The sequence below is a fragment of the Mytilus galloprovincialis genome, chromosome 6 (genome assembly GCF_965363235.1).
Source record: "Mytilus galloprovincialis chromosome 6, xbMytGall1.hap1.1, whole genome shotgun sequence".
NCBI classification, from domain to species: domain Eukaryota; kingdom Metazoa; phylum Mollusca; class Bivalvia; order Mytilida; family Mytilidae; genus Mytilus; species Mytilus galloprovincialis.
The window spans coordinates 51,908,196-51,924,046 of NC_134843.1; the positions used below are offsets into that span (position 1 = coordinate 51,908,196).

The window sequence follows — 15,851 nt, forward strand, 5'->3', positions numbered from 1 at the left end:
AAGTACTTGCTACGAGTCTGAGAAAAGCTCGGCGAAGTTAGTTTTTCGTCATGTTTCGAATGCTCATACACATAAGTTGTATATTTTCCGACAATGTTCATATATCATATATCTATCACACTCGGGGAGAAAATAGATACATGCGTGGAATGAAAAATGTGCTGAAAATACACGTTTGCAATATTGGAAATTCCTTTGTGGTTTTAAGGAATGGTAATACTTGTTTTACGCACTTGAACGTAACCTTTATTGCTTTTTTTCATAAAGTGTATATCATATTATGCGTACATTCGCCATGATAACGATTTTAATTTGAAAATAAGTTGAAATAAAATTATACATACCTGTCCCTTTTCTGTCTCATCTTCGCTGACGCTAAATACGGCATCGGATATCATAAGCATTGAAAGAAATAAAAAGAACACATTTTAAATTAGGAAAACCATGGTGGAATTATAAAATCGACGATTATTTCAAAGTACACATCTAGACCGATGTGGGCGTGTCAAATACCGGCTGTTTTCAAGAGAAGGGTCAAATTTTTACTGTGATTGACATGCAGGCTAGGGTGAGAAGTATAAATTAGTGTGAACATATTATTAATTAAACACTCATTGGTAGGATATTCATTATGGCAAGTTGGGACATTGTATCAAACAGTGGTGATTTTTATCTTGTGCTTGGACGTTTCAAATGGGGAAAAATAAAATATATCATACCTGGAGGATTAGGATTTTTTTTAAAAGGTACTGTAGCTTAAGTTAACTTAGTCTTGGCTTATGCCAATGCAGAAAAAAATGAGAACGATTTTTTTTTATAATTTCACATTTTTCTAATTTAAAATTACATTTTTCAATACATTTTGTAGTTTTGATTGACAATTATTTTTAGCGTTTGGGCAATCAAAAGCTGACATCCACTATAATATTATAGCCAAAAGTGATGAAAGTTGCATTAAACACCAACAAGTAATCAATAAATCTTATAATTTCAACAGTTCATTAAAATTCACTTTCAAGAAAGTACATTTTGCTTGGTTTCAGTTATTGTTTTAGAAATGTTAAAGACTTTAAACGTCATTATCCACCAGGGTGCGATAATGACCGGAAATGGTTCAGTACTGGTCATGTGTTAACGAGAAATTTTATTTTTCTTAATTGACGAATTTAACAGGTTTTCTTTTTTAGATCACCTGGCCCAAAGGGCCAAGTGAGCTTTTCCCATCACTTTGCGTCCGTCGTCCGTCGTCGTTAACTTTTACAAAAATCTTCTCCTCTGAAACTTCTGGGCCAAATTAAACCAAACTTGGCGACAATCATCATTGGGGTATCTAGTTTAAAAACGTGTCCGGTGACCCGGCCAACCAACCGAGATGGCCACCATGACGAAAAATAGAACATAGGGGTAAAATGCAGTTTTTGGCTTATAACTCAAAAACCAAAGCATTTAGAGCAAAATTAATCTGTTTATCAGGACAAGATCTATCTGCCCTGAAATTTTCAGATGAATCTGACAATCCTTTGTTGGGTTGCTGCCCCTGAATTGGTAATTTTAAGGAAATTTTGCTGTTTTTGGTTATTATCTTGAATATTATTAGAGATAAAGATAAACTGTAAACTGCAATAATGTTCAGCATAGTAAGATTTACAAATAAGTCAACATGAACGAAATGGTCAATCGACCCCCTAAGGAGTTATTGTCCTTAGAAGTCATTTGTAAATGTTTACTAACATTTTCCACTGAAACTACTAGGCCAAGTTCATTATAGATAGAGATAATTGTAAGCAGCAAGAATGTTCAGTAAAGTAAGATGTACAATCACATTTCCATCACCAAAACACATTTTTGTCATGAATCCATCTGCTTCCTTTGTTTAATATTCACATAGACCAAGGTGAGCGACAAAGGCTCTTTAGAGCCTCTAGTTTCATTTTGTTTCAAAATAGTCTACTATAAAAGATACATTAAAAATAATAATGAAGGCAATATATGCATTACCGAAAAGATCAAATCTAGAAGTTTAGTTATAGCACTATATACATGATATATAATAATGACTTTTGCGTTATAGCCAATTATTTTAACATCTAAAATAGATGTAGCAAGAAATGATCAACAATACGCAATTTGCACATAAGTTACTAATACTCAAATTATCAGTAACAGGATGAGTTTTACCAATATTTTACGTTTTTAAGGAAATGCGAATGCGAAAGCTATCCACCAGAGTTCAAAGCATTAAATTGGTAGTAAGCTAACTTTTCCTATAACCTTGAAAACTACAATAGCTAGAAAAATTTAAAAGGTGAAACAATTTTTAAGAAAAGGAAGATATTAATTCATTTATGTTGTTGTAAAATTGGCATTGATGCAATTGTACTTTTAACTATATTTGACTACAAATATTTGCCTTGAAATGGGTAAATACGTTTGCCCTTAAAATGTCCGATGTAATTGCGTCCTAGATTTTGGCGTCCTAAATACATGATATACATCAATTCGCAAAGCATATATTTTTTTCTAAATATAACTGAACGCGATCAGGTTCAAGGCTTTATGGTTTTTGTTAATACTAATCTTTATTGCAAAATTACACCTATAAGGGTCAAGCAATACATTTCGTTGACTTATTTGAATATTTCAGGTTTTAGGAGTGGATGGAGAGGTTCAAAGTGTTCAGCTTAAAGATTTCGATACACAGAAATCCTTATTTAAAGACCAGTTCAAAGGGACTTTATTTTCAAGATCAACCTTCTTAAAGGCGTGGAATCATATCCGTGGTAAGACTTTTGTTCATGTTGTTAGTCATTGAACATGTAGAAATTAAATGGTAGCTTCCTTAGTAACACAAATAGATAAAAATAAATAGATTATTTAATTCTTGAATTTGACAGCAATACAGGAAAAAATAGAATGACCTGGGATTTAGTAAGCTTAATATATATCTAAGATAGCTACATAGTTTGATAAAAATCCAAGTTGATTTGAAAAAGTTATAAAAAAAATTAAAGATGCCTATCTGAATTTATATAATAATTTTAATTTTTACCTATTGTAAAATTAAATTCTTTCATTTCACAGCAATAAAATAAACTACCTAATAAGCTTGAATTTTGTAAGATCAATATTTAATTTAGTTAGATGGGCTGATTTACACCAGTCAAATCTAAATTTGAAGGTCAAGACTAGTCGAGACAGGTCGAGACTAGTCAAGACAGGTCGAGACAGGTCGAGCATTGGTCAAGACCATTTCAGACTACACAAAGATCATCAAGTACTGAATCAGACTAATTAAGTAAAGTCGAGACCTAGTCGAGTACACTAAAGTACAGTTAAGTACAGTCGAGACAATGTCGAGACTAGTCGAGTAAAATTTGTGCTCGATTTTACTGGTCGAGCACAAAAACTGGTCAATTCAGACTCTGAGCAGTTTGTAGTGTATGCTTACTGCTGATTGTGCGGTTAACCTTTTTAATATGATAAATTGAACCTCAAAATAGGATTTTATTTGTAAAAATGTGACAGTTTTTATCAAAACAAAATATTATTTTGATAGGAAACAGAGATGACAATTGAGCTCGAGTCAAGAACTTTACATGCAAACGAGGTAAGTTGAGGATGAACTTAGGTGAAATTAAATAAAGCAAGAATTTAAGATTGTTACTATTACCCGGAAGAGCATTAGATAAGCCTCAAAATAAGCTAAATACATTGAAATGTCATGGAGCTCATTTCGAGATATTTGATTTTTAAAAGATGGCCGGATAAGGCTGACTCGAACTCTGTGTATATATCTGTCTGACAGGATTTATCTGACCTTCACCTCATCATGCTCATTGTCATCATATTTTAAAATGTCAAGTTTATGCGATACTTGTAGTTAGAGCTTATTCTTTTATAATTTCCACATGAAATCAGTGATTAGTGAATCGGACGAGACGTTTCAGTATGTGTGGTTAGTCAATTAAACAAAACACTGATTACTTTGATTTACAAACTCAATTATTTTCAAAGGAAATGAAGATACCTGAGAATCAGATAAACATCAGATCATTGGAAGTAACAAATGTGAGTATGAAGTATGAGTATGTTTTATTTGTTTCTGCTAGTCCCATGTCGTGGATTATGAAATAATTTACTGAAACTTAGATTACAAAATTGTAATGCCTTGGGCAAAGTGAATCAGTGAAATATATAACATGTGTATGCAATGTAGTTTTAAGCTATCAACCGTTATATTTCTGTCTTCTCCGCAAAATATCAACGAGCACCTAAAACAAAAACATATATTTATATTATTTTTAAGTTCAGATTTGCACGTTGTGTTATAATTCAGCTTTCTTTGGAAAACCGGTTGGGATCCAGTTCGCGGAAAAGGTGGGGAGGGGGTGTAAACCTGGAACATCATGATACATTTGCATTTTTTGTGAACTTCAAAAATAATCTAATAATTATTTCCAGTAATGTGTCATTGCTGGAATGATTTCACACTTAATTGAAATATTTGTTTGTTTTTAACTTGACGTTAAATTGGGCCACATTTGTACATGTTAAATGTCTGTCCCAAATCAGTAATTTAGTGGTCGTTTTGGTTGCTGTTTGTGATCTATGAAGCATTTCTATTTATCGGCCGTTGATATTCACGTTTAAATTTGTATGCCCCACCTACAATAGTAGAGGGGCATTATGTTTTCTGGTCTGTGCCTCCGTTCGTCCGTTCGTTCGTCCGTGCGTCCGTTCGCTTCATTTTAAGTTTAGACCACAATTTCACGGTCCACTGAACATAGAAAATGATAGTGCGAGTGGGGCATCCGTGTACTATGGACACATTCTTGTTTGACATTATGTTAAATCGTATTTTTTAAGCTTACACTACGGCATATGATTGCTTATTGTTGAATATTGTACAGTAAAATATAGCTGCTTACATCCAAATCAATTTACGTCTATGTGATATTGTCACTAGAAATCATACCACATCTTTGTATTCCTATTTAGTTTAAAACATATCATTTTAATAAAATTAAAAGCAGCATTCAAACAGAGGTGAAATTCTAAAGAAGATTACATTGTTTACATTTTTTTCTCAGGATTTCGCAATGAACGAAAAAGTAATGGGCTTCTGGAAACTGGAGAAGAAATGGTATAATGCAACAGTCCTAGAAAAAACTAAATCAGGTAAACCATGATATACATTAAAGAGAGATTACAAAAGAACGATGAGTAATGAGTTGATTGATTGTCAGGTAGTTTTTTTTGTTGTTGTTTAAGGCCACATTGTGCACTCTAGGCTATATCATAGATATAGGAAGATGTTGTATGTGTGCCAATGAGACAAGTCTCCATCCATGAATTTTTTTTATAAAAGTAAACAATTATAAGTCAAGGTATGGCCTTCAACACGGAACTTTGGCTCATACCGAGCAGCAAGCTATAAGGTGTCAGACCACCAATTACTCCCTCAAATTTAGAACGTAAAAGTAGGCCTACTCGGGACAAACAATAGTGCATTTGATGTCATTGTTTACTTAAACTACACAACAAATTTGCAGAAATGAAACTTTTGGTGAAAGAGAAATATATTAAGACCATTTTGAGCCCAAATTTACTTGTCTATGAGTTGAAATTAAAAATTGAGGATTAATGCGCTCCATAGTATACTTATTCAAGATTTCAAGAAAACCAGGGGTTATTTTTAGTGGTACATCCATTCGGAAGGTCTCTTCTTTCTTATATGGCTTTAAAGGTATGTCGAAAATTGGAATGAAGAAAGGTGATACCTGTACGATTCAGGACATACCTGGTTTGTAAGAGGTTAAACTTAAGATAAAAAATTTAGAAATCTATGAAAATTGCAAAATTTGGTTGAACAGATAGGGACTTTTAATTGGTGGTCTGACACCTTTTATAACGGGCCCAAAAAAATTACTAGTGTAAAACAATTCAAACAGGAAAACGAAGAGCGGTCTAATTTATATAAAAATGACCGTTTGCATTTATTGGCTGAGAAAATTGGCGTATCTGGAGAGAACACAGAGCATCACATGTCCAATCAACAGAAACAATGCACATATCATTCGAAGTAAAAGACTCACTAAGGAGTCAACATTTCGATAAAGTCTAGGGAAACATCATATGAAAGGAAAGATGTATATATGTTTGATCTAATTGTTTGATCTAATTGTATATGCATAATTTGTGTTTGGTTTTCTGTCCCTTTGATTGGATGGTCTCTATTTTACAGGTTACAAAGTCGTATTTGCAGACGACAACTTAGTAAGAGTGTTAGGTCTACAGAATCTACGACAAAAGACATCGAGATGAATTCAGCTGAAGGTGTTTTGTTTAACAAAACACTTTCATATATATATGAACTTACAAGAAACTCACAAGTCATCTGATAATGTTCTCAAAACAGGATATAATAAACAATATCAACAACAAAAGGAAGCTGTATTTCCTTGTCCTTGAACAAAAGACATTTAACATCAGTCAAATGATCCTATATATTTATACATGTATACAAGAATGAACAAGGTTATATATGTTATTTAATCTATATTGGGACATTATCATGGTATCTTAATGACAAAAAAAAACAAACATTCACATAATTAGCTTGTTTGGTCTGAATGTGCTTGTAATTTAATATGACAAACTGTATGTAGAATAAGAAGTAATTATCACACCATCAATGAGACAACATCAACGACGAAAATAAATAGATGAAAAAGTATGCAAAAATCATCAACAACAGATAGATGTGCGTAGAATCGCCAAGTGTGTTACAACATTATGCACATAAAGCTGTTCAATATAGTTGCAATATTAAAATATGTAACAATGTGTCATAGAGCACTTTTTATAGTAATTAGTAAACACAATCCTAGCATATTAAAATTTATGATGATGTACTTGTGCAAGTTATTGAGTTTCATCATTAACAGAATTACTTTTATAAATTCACTAAAACATAACCACCGTTTACATACAGGATAGATATTTTCTGAACATCAGCAGCTTCAGGAAAACTATTTGAAATTTGAAAATATCGATATTTGGTATAACAAATTGATTGGAATTGATTTTTAGTAGTGCGGTCGGTAGTGTCTGTTTATTACATTTCAAACAACCATAGATTTAAATTCCTTGTTTGTGTGCGTTTTGTGGTTTTTGTGGTTTCGTAAGAATATAACAATCCCTTGTGTTTTTGTGGGTTCTTGTTGCTTTGTCTTTGGTTTTCTATGTTGTGTTTTTACTATTGTTTGTCTGTTGGTCTTCTTTTTAAACCATGGCGTTGTCCGATTATTTTCGACTTATGAGTTTGAATTTTCTTCTGGTATCATTTGCCTCTCTTTTAAGGAGGTCTGTTCCTAATGATGACGATTTAAAGTAAGCTCCTCGTGTTTAAAAGCAATCTGTATTCAAAACATTCTGCCTTCTTCATACGGATAACCACAAAATATTCAAACATTTTGTCAGGAATCTGATGTTCAGTAGATGTCGTTTGTTGATGTGGTTCATAAGTGTTTCTCGTTTCTCGTTTTTGATATAGATTAGACCTTATGTTTTCCCGTTTTAATGGTTTTACGCTAGTTATTTTGGGCCTTTTATAGCTTGCTGTTCGGTAGGAGCCAAGGCTCCGTGTTGATGACCTTTTTATACCTATAAAGTTGGTTTTTTTTTACAAATTGGGACCTGGATGGAGAGTTGTCTCATTGGTACACATTTGTTTCATAAGTAGTCAACTGTCTAAACACTGTCTAAATTTCACGACTTGGGATGACAGTTTTAGTACATACAATTATTTGATTTGCCGTAAATTTGAATCGTATGAGATTATGGGGAAATTTCCCCAATTTGAAGTCAACAATATCTAATATGAACATGATGAGATTATGGGGAAATTACCCCAATTTGTAGTCAACAATATCTAATATGAACATGATGAGATTATGGGGAAATTTCCCCAATTGATAGTCAACAATATTTTCTATGATTTGAACATAATGAGATTATGGGGAAATTTCCCCATTTGATGGTCAGCAATATTAAAGCTTGTATTTTCCAATTAATAATCTTATCGTGGGAATTTCGGCATTCTGATGTTTTTGGTTGTAGATGTGAATGTGGGGATATTTCCCCATTCTAATGTTATTGGTTTTATATGTGTAGTGTATGTGGGGATTTTCCCCACTGGTACGTTTTTCAATTCAAGAATACTAGTTTTCTTCATTGAGTGGGGAGATTTCCTCAAATTTGATAAAATCATGTAAGCGCATTTCCATTAACTTATAGATTTGTTGACAAAAAGTGTTTATTTCAATTCACATCGTCAACCGAATTTGAAACCACCAAAAAAAGAGAATAAAATAGAAATTCTCTTTTTCAAATAGAATGCGTTTTATATAAAAGTTTCATAACATTTGGCTGAGCTAAATAAAGTTACAAAACTGAAACTAATACTGACGTGCGGACGTTCTGGACAAATATTAATTTCTTTTCAGGGGAGACCATTAATATTTAATATTTAAAGTCCCTCCGCCGCGACGGGGCAGAGCAATTATTTTTTTTTCAATGGTTAGATGTTATATACTAAGGATTCATTATTATTCGTTGGATACCAATTTTCGTGGCTTTCGTGGGTACATTTGAACCACGAAATATAATGTTCAACGAATAACAAATATTTTATAGGCTTATATGCAGACTTCTACAAAACCACGAAATTAGATATCCTCGAACATGCAAGTTTTTCGTAACCCACGAAAATAAATGAATCCACAGTATACATATTCTGTCTATGAAATAAATCGTTAACCAAGAATCGATGGCTTTTTGGTAAAGAACGAAACATTTTCATTGTGATAATGGTAGCATATAGAGAATACACTAGATAAAAAATATCGGGTTTTATTATTCTAATATTGGACACAAGAGTATAGTCAGCAAAATGTATAGTTAATCATACACTTATGATAAAAAGTCATATGATACTTCAAACTTAAAAAAAGTGATTATGTTTTATATAACGTAATAGATACGTTTTACTTTAAATCAATTGTACCAGAACTTTCTTCCAAATAAACTCATCATAGATACCAGGATTGTATTTATGCCAGACGCGCATTTCGTCTACAAAAGACTCATCAGTTACGCTCGAATCCAAAAAAGTTAAGGTATCCGACCCATAATAGACCACGTGACTAAAATTAGTCGAAGTCTACCGAGGTCGATCTTATCTTTTCACCTCGGTATTTTCCGGCGATTTCCATAATTTTATTTTTCACATTTAAAAAATTTGACAAATACAAATATTCTTTCAGTTTCCATTTTAAATTGATTAATTTAGTTGAAATATCTAATTTTAAGTCCGAATATGTGTTTTGGAAGTAACGTAATAATCATATCCAATGTAAACAATAACACAAAATGGCCGACTCGGTCGTCTGTCGCGACAAACGGGGGAGGTTTTCAAAGACACTACAAGAAACAAGTGAACCTGAAGTTGCAGAAAACATTGAAATTGATCACAATTATGGTGTGGGACACTTATGTATAGCCGGAGCAACAGGCTGTGCCGTTTGCTTCCCCGGCATTGACAAACTTCTGGGGAGTACAAAGATAAATACCAGTACCTCCTGGCATTCGGGGAGAAGATTAGTGGAATGGGGAACACTGCTGGACCATCTTAAATTTTGTTCGAGGTGTTATAACGGCCCTCTTATATTAAGCCACGAGACTATAAAAGGAGAGATGAAGTGTGGACTGGGTGGCTATCTTTATATCCAGTGCACATCGTGCCAGGAATTGAACAGGGTTCCATATGGATCAACGCACAAAGAAAACCCAAGTTCCAAGGGCATGCCAAGTTTCTGTGTGAATACTAAGCTTGGGGCAGGTAAGAAACAATTTAGTATGCCTTTCAGTATTTATTTATTATTAATTATTATTTGTATCTATCCTTCATTCCGATTCATCATTTAACATTGTACATGTATCTGGTATGTTCACCCTGATTACATGCTTGCCGTAGGTTGGTACGTCCTAGTTTTTTCCACCCTGAGTTCGGTACTAGTTATTAGTTATATAATGCAAATATTCTGCGATTTTTCAACAAACTTTGAACATGACCAATGAATATTCTGCAATTTAACAACAATGCCAAAAAAAAAATAGGCGAATGGATCTAGGACGAATGTGTAACAGGGCGAACAGACCCAGATTTGTATCTATCAATTTCCGGTTTGATTTTCATGAAACAGAAAAATGGTTGGTTTTCCTTCAATTTCATTGTCATAATATCAAGACAGGATAAATAAATACATGTAAGTTTTAGTCCACTCACCCGCTCACACACGGGTACCCCATACATGTATTTTAAGAGGGATTAAGTGGGTCCTGATCCGAAAATCCTGGGCTTTTAAACACAAGTAAGAGAAATCCTGAGGTCTTGAGATAAAAAAAATTCAATCTGGTCTATAATCCCAAAATAAAAACATTCTACATGATACCAATTTTGAGCTTAAAAACACCTGAAAAAAGCCTCCCTCTTTTCATCAAGACATTGGATGAGAAATCATGATCAGAGAATGTTTTATTCATGAGCAGATTGCTAAAAATAGGACTGAATTATAGTATTTATCATGTTTATAAGCCAAAATCATTTTCAAGATCTCTTTTACTTTAATTTTTTATATGTAAAGTTGTTTTACTCCTACAATAGAAACTTTTTCAATGTAGTTACATGTAAATGTACTTAGTAAGAAATATATGAGAGATATTTATCATTTTTTAAAAGCATTATTCTTGAGACACCATTTTTTATTATTTTCTTACAAATGGTAATATTTGCTTACATGTAGGAAATTTTTCATGATATTTTGGGAAATAAAAGATGTTAGACTCCACAGCTTTTTTTATATATAAAAAAAAGCAAGATGAACGGACAATATTTTTATTTTAATCTGTGAAAATACATTTCATTTATAAAACATTTACAGAGGAATATGATCAGCATATATTAACTCAAATTGATTTTGCTGAGAAAAGCTTTTGTCAAAAGTGTCTGCACTTAAATTAAACATACATGATACATGCATGTACAAGTGTTGTTATAATGTACAATGATGTATATATAATGTTTTACTTTTTTTCAGCAATGATTGATGCCTTAGGTGGTCCTCAGAGGGTAAACAATGTACTGTCCACTTTGAACCTGCCACCTATTTCACATAAGAATTTAAAAGTTATGGAAAGGAGAGCAGGGGAAATGATAGAAGGTTTTGCCAATTTAAGTATGGATCAAAGATGCAGAGAGGCATTTGAAGCTGAAAAGAGGTTAGTTTTCATGTTTACATGTTTTTTTAAGACTTATGATCATGTATGCAGAAAGCATACAAAAAAAAGGAGTTTTTTTTTTTATTTTAAAGAAGGAAGTTTGTACAAATGCATGACCTAATTAACACAAATTAAGAACATGTTAAACACCTTTTTATTGAAGTTCTAAAGTGATGAGTTATAGCACTATTCCTCATAAACAGACATTTTCAATAAAATGAACAACAGTTTTTTTTTGTTTTTTTTGGGGGGGGGGGGGGTCGGGGGGTGATTTTTGTGTGTGATTGTTATTAGGAATCATCAAAATTGTATCATAGAATACTTCATAGCCATATATGGGGAAGGGGGTAGGACCTTTATCGGGAATCCAGGATCTGGTGTTTTTAAGTCGTGATTTCAGGATTGACCTAATTGTTGGGATCTATAAATTCTTTATTTGAATTTAGGGATGTCTGGATTTCAATTTATTTAAAATCGGGAACTCTAATTTCGGGTTTCTAAGCCCGGGATTTTGGGATGAGGACCCCTCCTATCCCCCCCCCTCATATATAGAATATATTTTATGGTTTAAATAGATTTTCATAACATATCTAAATCATTGGTTTTTTTTTTAAAACGCAATATTTGCAAAAAGTTGTGTAAGCTTAAAAATTGGTTAAGAAATTGATATAAATTTATTGCTGTTTGATCTTGGTTCAATTGATGTGAATTTCATTAATAGAAATTGTGTATTGAATATTTTACAGCAATGCTGCAGAGGATGAAAATGGAACTGAGAATATGCTGGAGACTAATACTGATAGTCATACTGACATGACAGATACTAATACTGATAGTCATACTGACATGACAGATACTAATTCAAATAATAGGTATTAGTTACACTGATTTTTTAATTACACAATGTTTATATAAGAAAGGATATGGTAAAACTACACTGTAGATTGACACAAAATCTATAATTTACATAAAATTAGTATTTATTTAAGCATAGGAAAAAATAAAAAATAATGTAGCAGGTAGGGTTGCCAATGAGACAACTCTCCACAAGAGACCAATTGACAAAAAAATTAACAACGTTAGGTCACCGTACAGCCTTCAACAATGAGGAAAGCCCTGTACGCATAGTCAGCTATAAAATTCCCCAAAATGACAATGTAAAACAAGAAAACAAGAAAACTGACGTGCTCATTTATGTACAAAATAATAAAAACCAATATGTAACCCATAAACTAACGACAACCACTGATTAACAGGCCCCTGACTTTGAACAGGCACATCCATACAGAATGTGTGGCTTAAACAATGCTTTCGATGCTGTTTTTCATCTTCAATGATGTACTTATACTGATGATCATGATGAACCAGATCACGTGACAAAACAGAAAATTGAAGCAAATAAAAAGTGCCTTTATTGTTGTTTATCTTGAAAATTACAGTGCAATCTCCAATACAGCCAAATAATGTTGTTTTTAATACTGCCTTGTCAAAAAAGCGTTTTAGGGATGTCATGTTAGACAGAGAAATCATTTCCACCATTTTTTAGTTCACCTGGCAGGCGAAAAACAATCTATTTTTTTTGCAACAAGTCGAAAACATTTTTTTTTTCAATTTTAGCATTACATATAGTGGCCGCTGAGGGTGAAACAAACAAAAACTAGAAACAAACTTTTTTTTCCAAAAAAAAACATAGCCCCCCCCCCCCCCCCCCCCCCCCCGAAAATCAAATGGTTGCTGCCTTAGGGTATCTAGTTTTAAAAAATGTGTCTGGTGACCCAGCACACCAACTGAAATATTGACATGTTGATTGCTGTTCTTTAGTGTGTATCTTTGAATTTGTTTGCTTTTTTTCAACAGAAATGAATCTGTGCCAGCTGTTAATTTTTCTGGAATGACTGTTTGTGCTGACCATGGATGGCAGAAAAGGGGATTTGATAGTTTAACTGGTAATGTATATTTTTAATTATCTTAAAATTATATAATTTTGCCAGACATTGACAGAGAGAGATTTAGTCATGCTACCGTCCATCAATCCATTTTGTACATACTTACTACTTAGCTCTTACAAAATCTTGAAGTCTATTGATTGTCAAGGTCTTAAAGAGCATAAATGTGGTAAACAATATAAATATTGGCTACCATGAATTATCTGTTAAATCATCTAATAGAGATCTTTTTATTTGAAACTATTAGGCCAATTTTAATCAATTCCTTCACATCTAATTTCTATGTTTTGATATAAAATAGCGAAAATTTATATGTCTGTAGGTCATACCTTTTGATCTCAATGTTGAAGTTATTTCTTTATGTACTGCAGATCATAAAGTTAACAAAAACCCACATGTCATAAATTTATTTCCCACAACAGATGAATTGCAGATGAAGCAATTCTTTTAATAAAGATTACTTTAAAAAAATGACCAAAAAAGGGATCATGGTATAATTTATGCTCCTAAAATTACTTGACCTTTGACCTGTTGACCCCTAAAGGTCGAAACCAAGCCTTGATCCTTTGGATATCATTAAATGGTCTTTATTAACAAAGGTCATGAAAATTATGGGACCAATAGGAAGATACACTTTTGAAAATTTAGCAAAAAGGAAGATTATTGTCCTATTTTAGCTCCTAAAATGACCTTGACCTTTGACCTTTTGACCTTAACATGTCATAATTATCAAAGTTAATTATTATTATAAGTTTATATAAAGTATATTGAGTTTTTCTAAAGATTTACATAAATTATACCAAATAACATCAGAACAGTGATACCAATTCTCCATTTAGGATCTGCGACCTTGACATTATAAATGAAAATTCTCGAAATCGGTACGGTAAAAGTTTCTAATTTTTTTTTTTAGGATGCAACAATATGTAAAGTTAATTTAAATGTCAATTTTGAATGCTCTGCTTAAATATTTACTTTTGAACTGGTGAAGATATAAGATTGACAAATTTTAGAATTTCCCCCTTTTTCTATTATTAGTAACAATAACACTATTCTAAAAATAGAAAAGCAATTTTTTTTTTAAATTTTTTTGTTTAAGGTTACAAGGTTACATGTAAAGTCCATTTTGAAAGAAAGATTAGTAAATTATACTATATAGGTTTTTTAAAATTACATACTACTTAAACCCCTTATTTGGAATATGAGGACAAAAAAGGGGGGTCACTGTAACCCAGCTCTGTTGTTAACCTGAAATATTTTGCGGATTTTTATTTCATATTAAGAACTCTTAGATACCCCTACTCACAATCCTTGATAAAAATATAAATTATTTTGCTTGTTGTTTATTGGCTAATTATGGGCCGAATACCTTAATAAAAGGCCAAATAAAGTACGAAGATGTAGAGCATTGAGGACCAAAATTCCGAAAGTTTTTGCCATATGCAACTAAGGTAATCTATTCCTGAGGTAGATTAACAGTATCAGACATCCTTTAACTTATTATAATCTTCAGATTTGTTCTGCTAATAGATCATTGGCTTCTATTTACTAGAATTTGGCGATGTTTCCATGTGAAGCAACGTTCAATAGGAGATCACGTTTGAACTTTGACCACCGCCAAGCCAGGTGCGGGGAAAACCCGTGATGTAAGAATGTAAACAAACTTGCACTGGAAGGTAACAAGTAATAATTGATTCATAAAGAACAAACAAGTAAAACTGCTAGATTCTGCTCACTGATAATAGCCCCGCCCAAATATTTCGGTTAACAGAAAGGCGTTCAGAGATGAATTTGAAAACGAATCGATAGAGCTGTCTTATATATAACCTGAAACCCAATCAGGAAATCTTTATATGATGTAATTCCTGAGAAGTATGCGACGAAAAATATTTATTGGACGGATGGACGGAACAACGGATAGAACATGTAGAAGGATGGATAAACAGAGGTAAAACAGTATACTCCACTATTTCCAAAAGCGGAGGTATAATAAAATACTCCAAATCATTTAACAAATGTTATTGAAAAGTTTGATAAACAAATGGAAATGCATGGGTATTAAAAAAACATAAAACATCCCTTAATCAATTCAATTATTTTGCAGATGTTCTATAATTCTTTGTTGATTGTTAACGAATGTCGCTGTCCGATTAACTTTGTCAACCAACTTGAAAATTAATTAGCTTGCGATCAACAATCACTGAATGAAGCATTATTCTCGATAAAACGTTACAGAATCATCGTATGAAATGGAGAAATAAACAACCCGCAACGAGGACTTAGTTTAGTATATATTCGCATGCATTGGTGCAATACAGACTGAGTCCTCAACATTAAATTACAGGAAACTCGTTTGAAAACGTGGGTCTCATCATTTGGGGCGATGGTAATTTAACAGCATTTTTGTACGCATTAAAATAGTCAGTGTGTGCTTTAAATTTTGAATTTCGAACACCTTAAGTTACTAGTAATAACCACTGAATATAAATATAAGTTAAATCGGAAAAACATATCTATTGTTTGAGCTTTTGATTTTGCCAACTGATTAGGGACCATCCATTTTGA

At 32.6% G+C, this 15,851-nt stretch overlaps 2 protein-coding genes across 3 annotated transcripts in view; one reads left to right on the forward strand and one right to left on the reverse strand.

Moving 5' to 3' along the window:
- The window catches only part of LOC143079843 (b(0,+)-type amino acid transporter 1-like), a 52,476-nt gene that overhangs the window by 16,667 nt on the left and 19,958 nt on the right, over positions 1-15,851 (reverse strand). The gene's annotated exons all lie outside the window — the stretch shown is intronic.
- Positions 9,176-13,357, forward strand: LOC143079841 (uncharacterized). 2 transcript variants are annotated; one of them, XM_076255470.1, is made up of 4 exons: positions 9,176-9,901; positions 11,160-11,340; positions 12,087-12,212; positions 13,198-13,357. In XM_076255470.1, exons 1-4 carry the CDS (start codon positions 9,433-9,435, stop codon positions 13,301-13,303), a joined length of 882 nt encoding a protein of 293 aa, XP_076111585.1. In that variant the 5' UTR covers positions 9,176-9,432; the 3' UTR covers positions 13,304-13,357. The 2 variants fall into 2 exon arrangements, with proteins under 2 accessions (XP_076111585.1, XP_076111586.1); XM_076255471.1 differs by lacking the exon at positions 9,176-9,901 and adding an exon at positions 10,097-10,328 and having other exon boundaries at positions 13,198-13,356.

Bases quoted from the DNA above. Each gene is read 5' to 3' on its own strand.
- LOC143079841 (XM_076255470.1), top strand. From the start codon at position 9,433: ATGGCCGACTCGGTCGTCTGTCGCGACAAACGGGGGAGGTTTTCAAAG. The intron at 9,902-11,159 runs GTAAGAAACAAT...ACTTTTTTTCAG, and splicing joins GAATACTAAGCTTGGGGCAG to CAATGATTGATGCCTTAGGT. The intron at 11,341-12,086 runs GTTAGTTTTCAT...AATATTTTACAG, and splicing joins GCATTTGAAGCTGAAAAGAG to CAATGCTGCAGAGGATGAAA.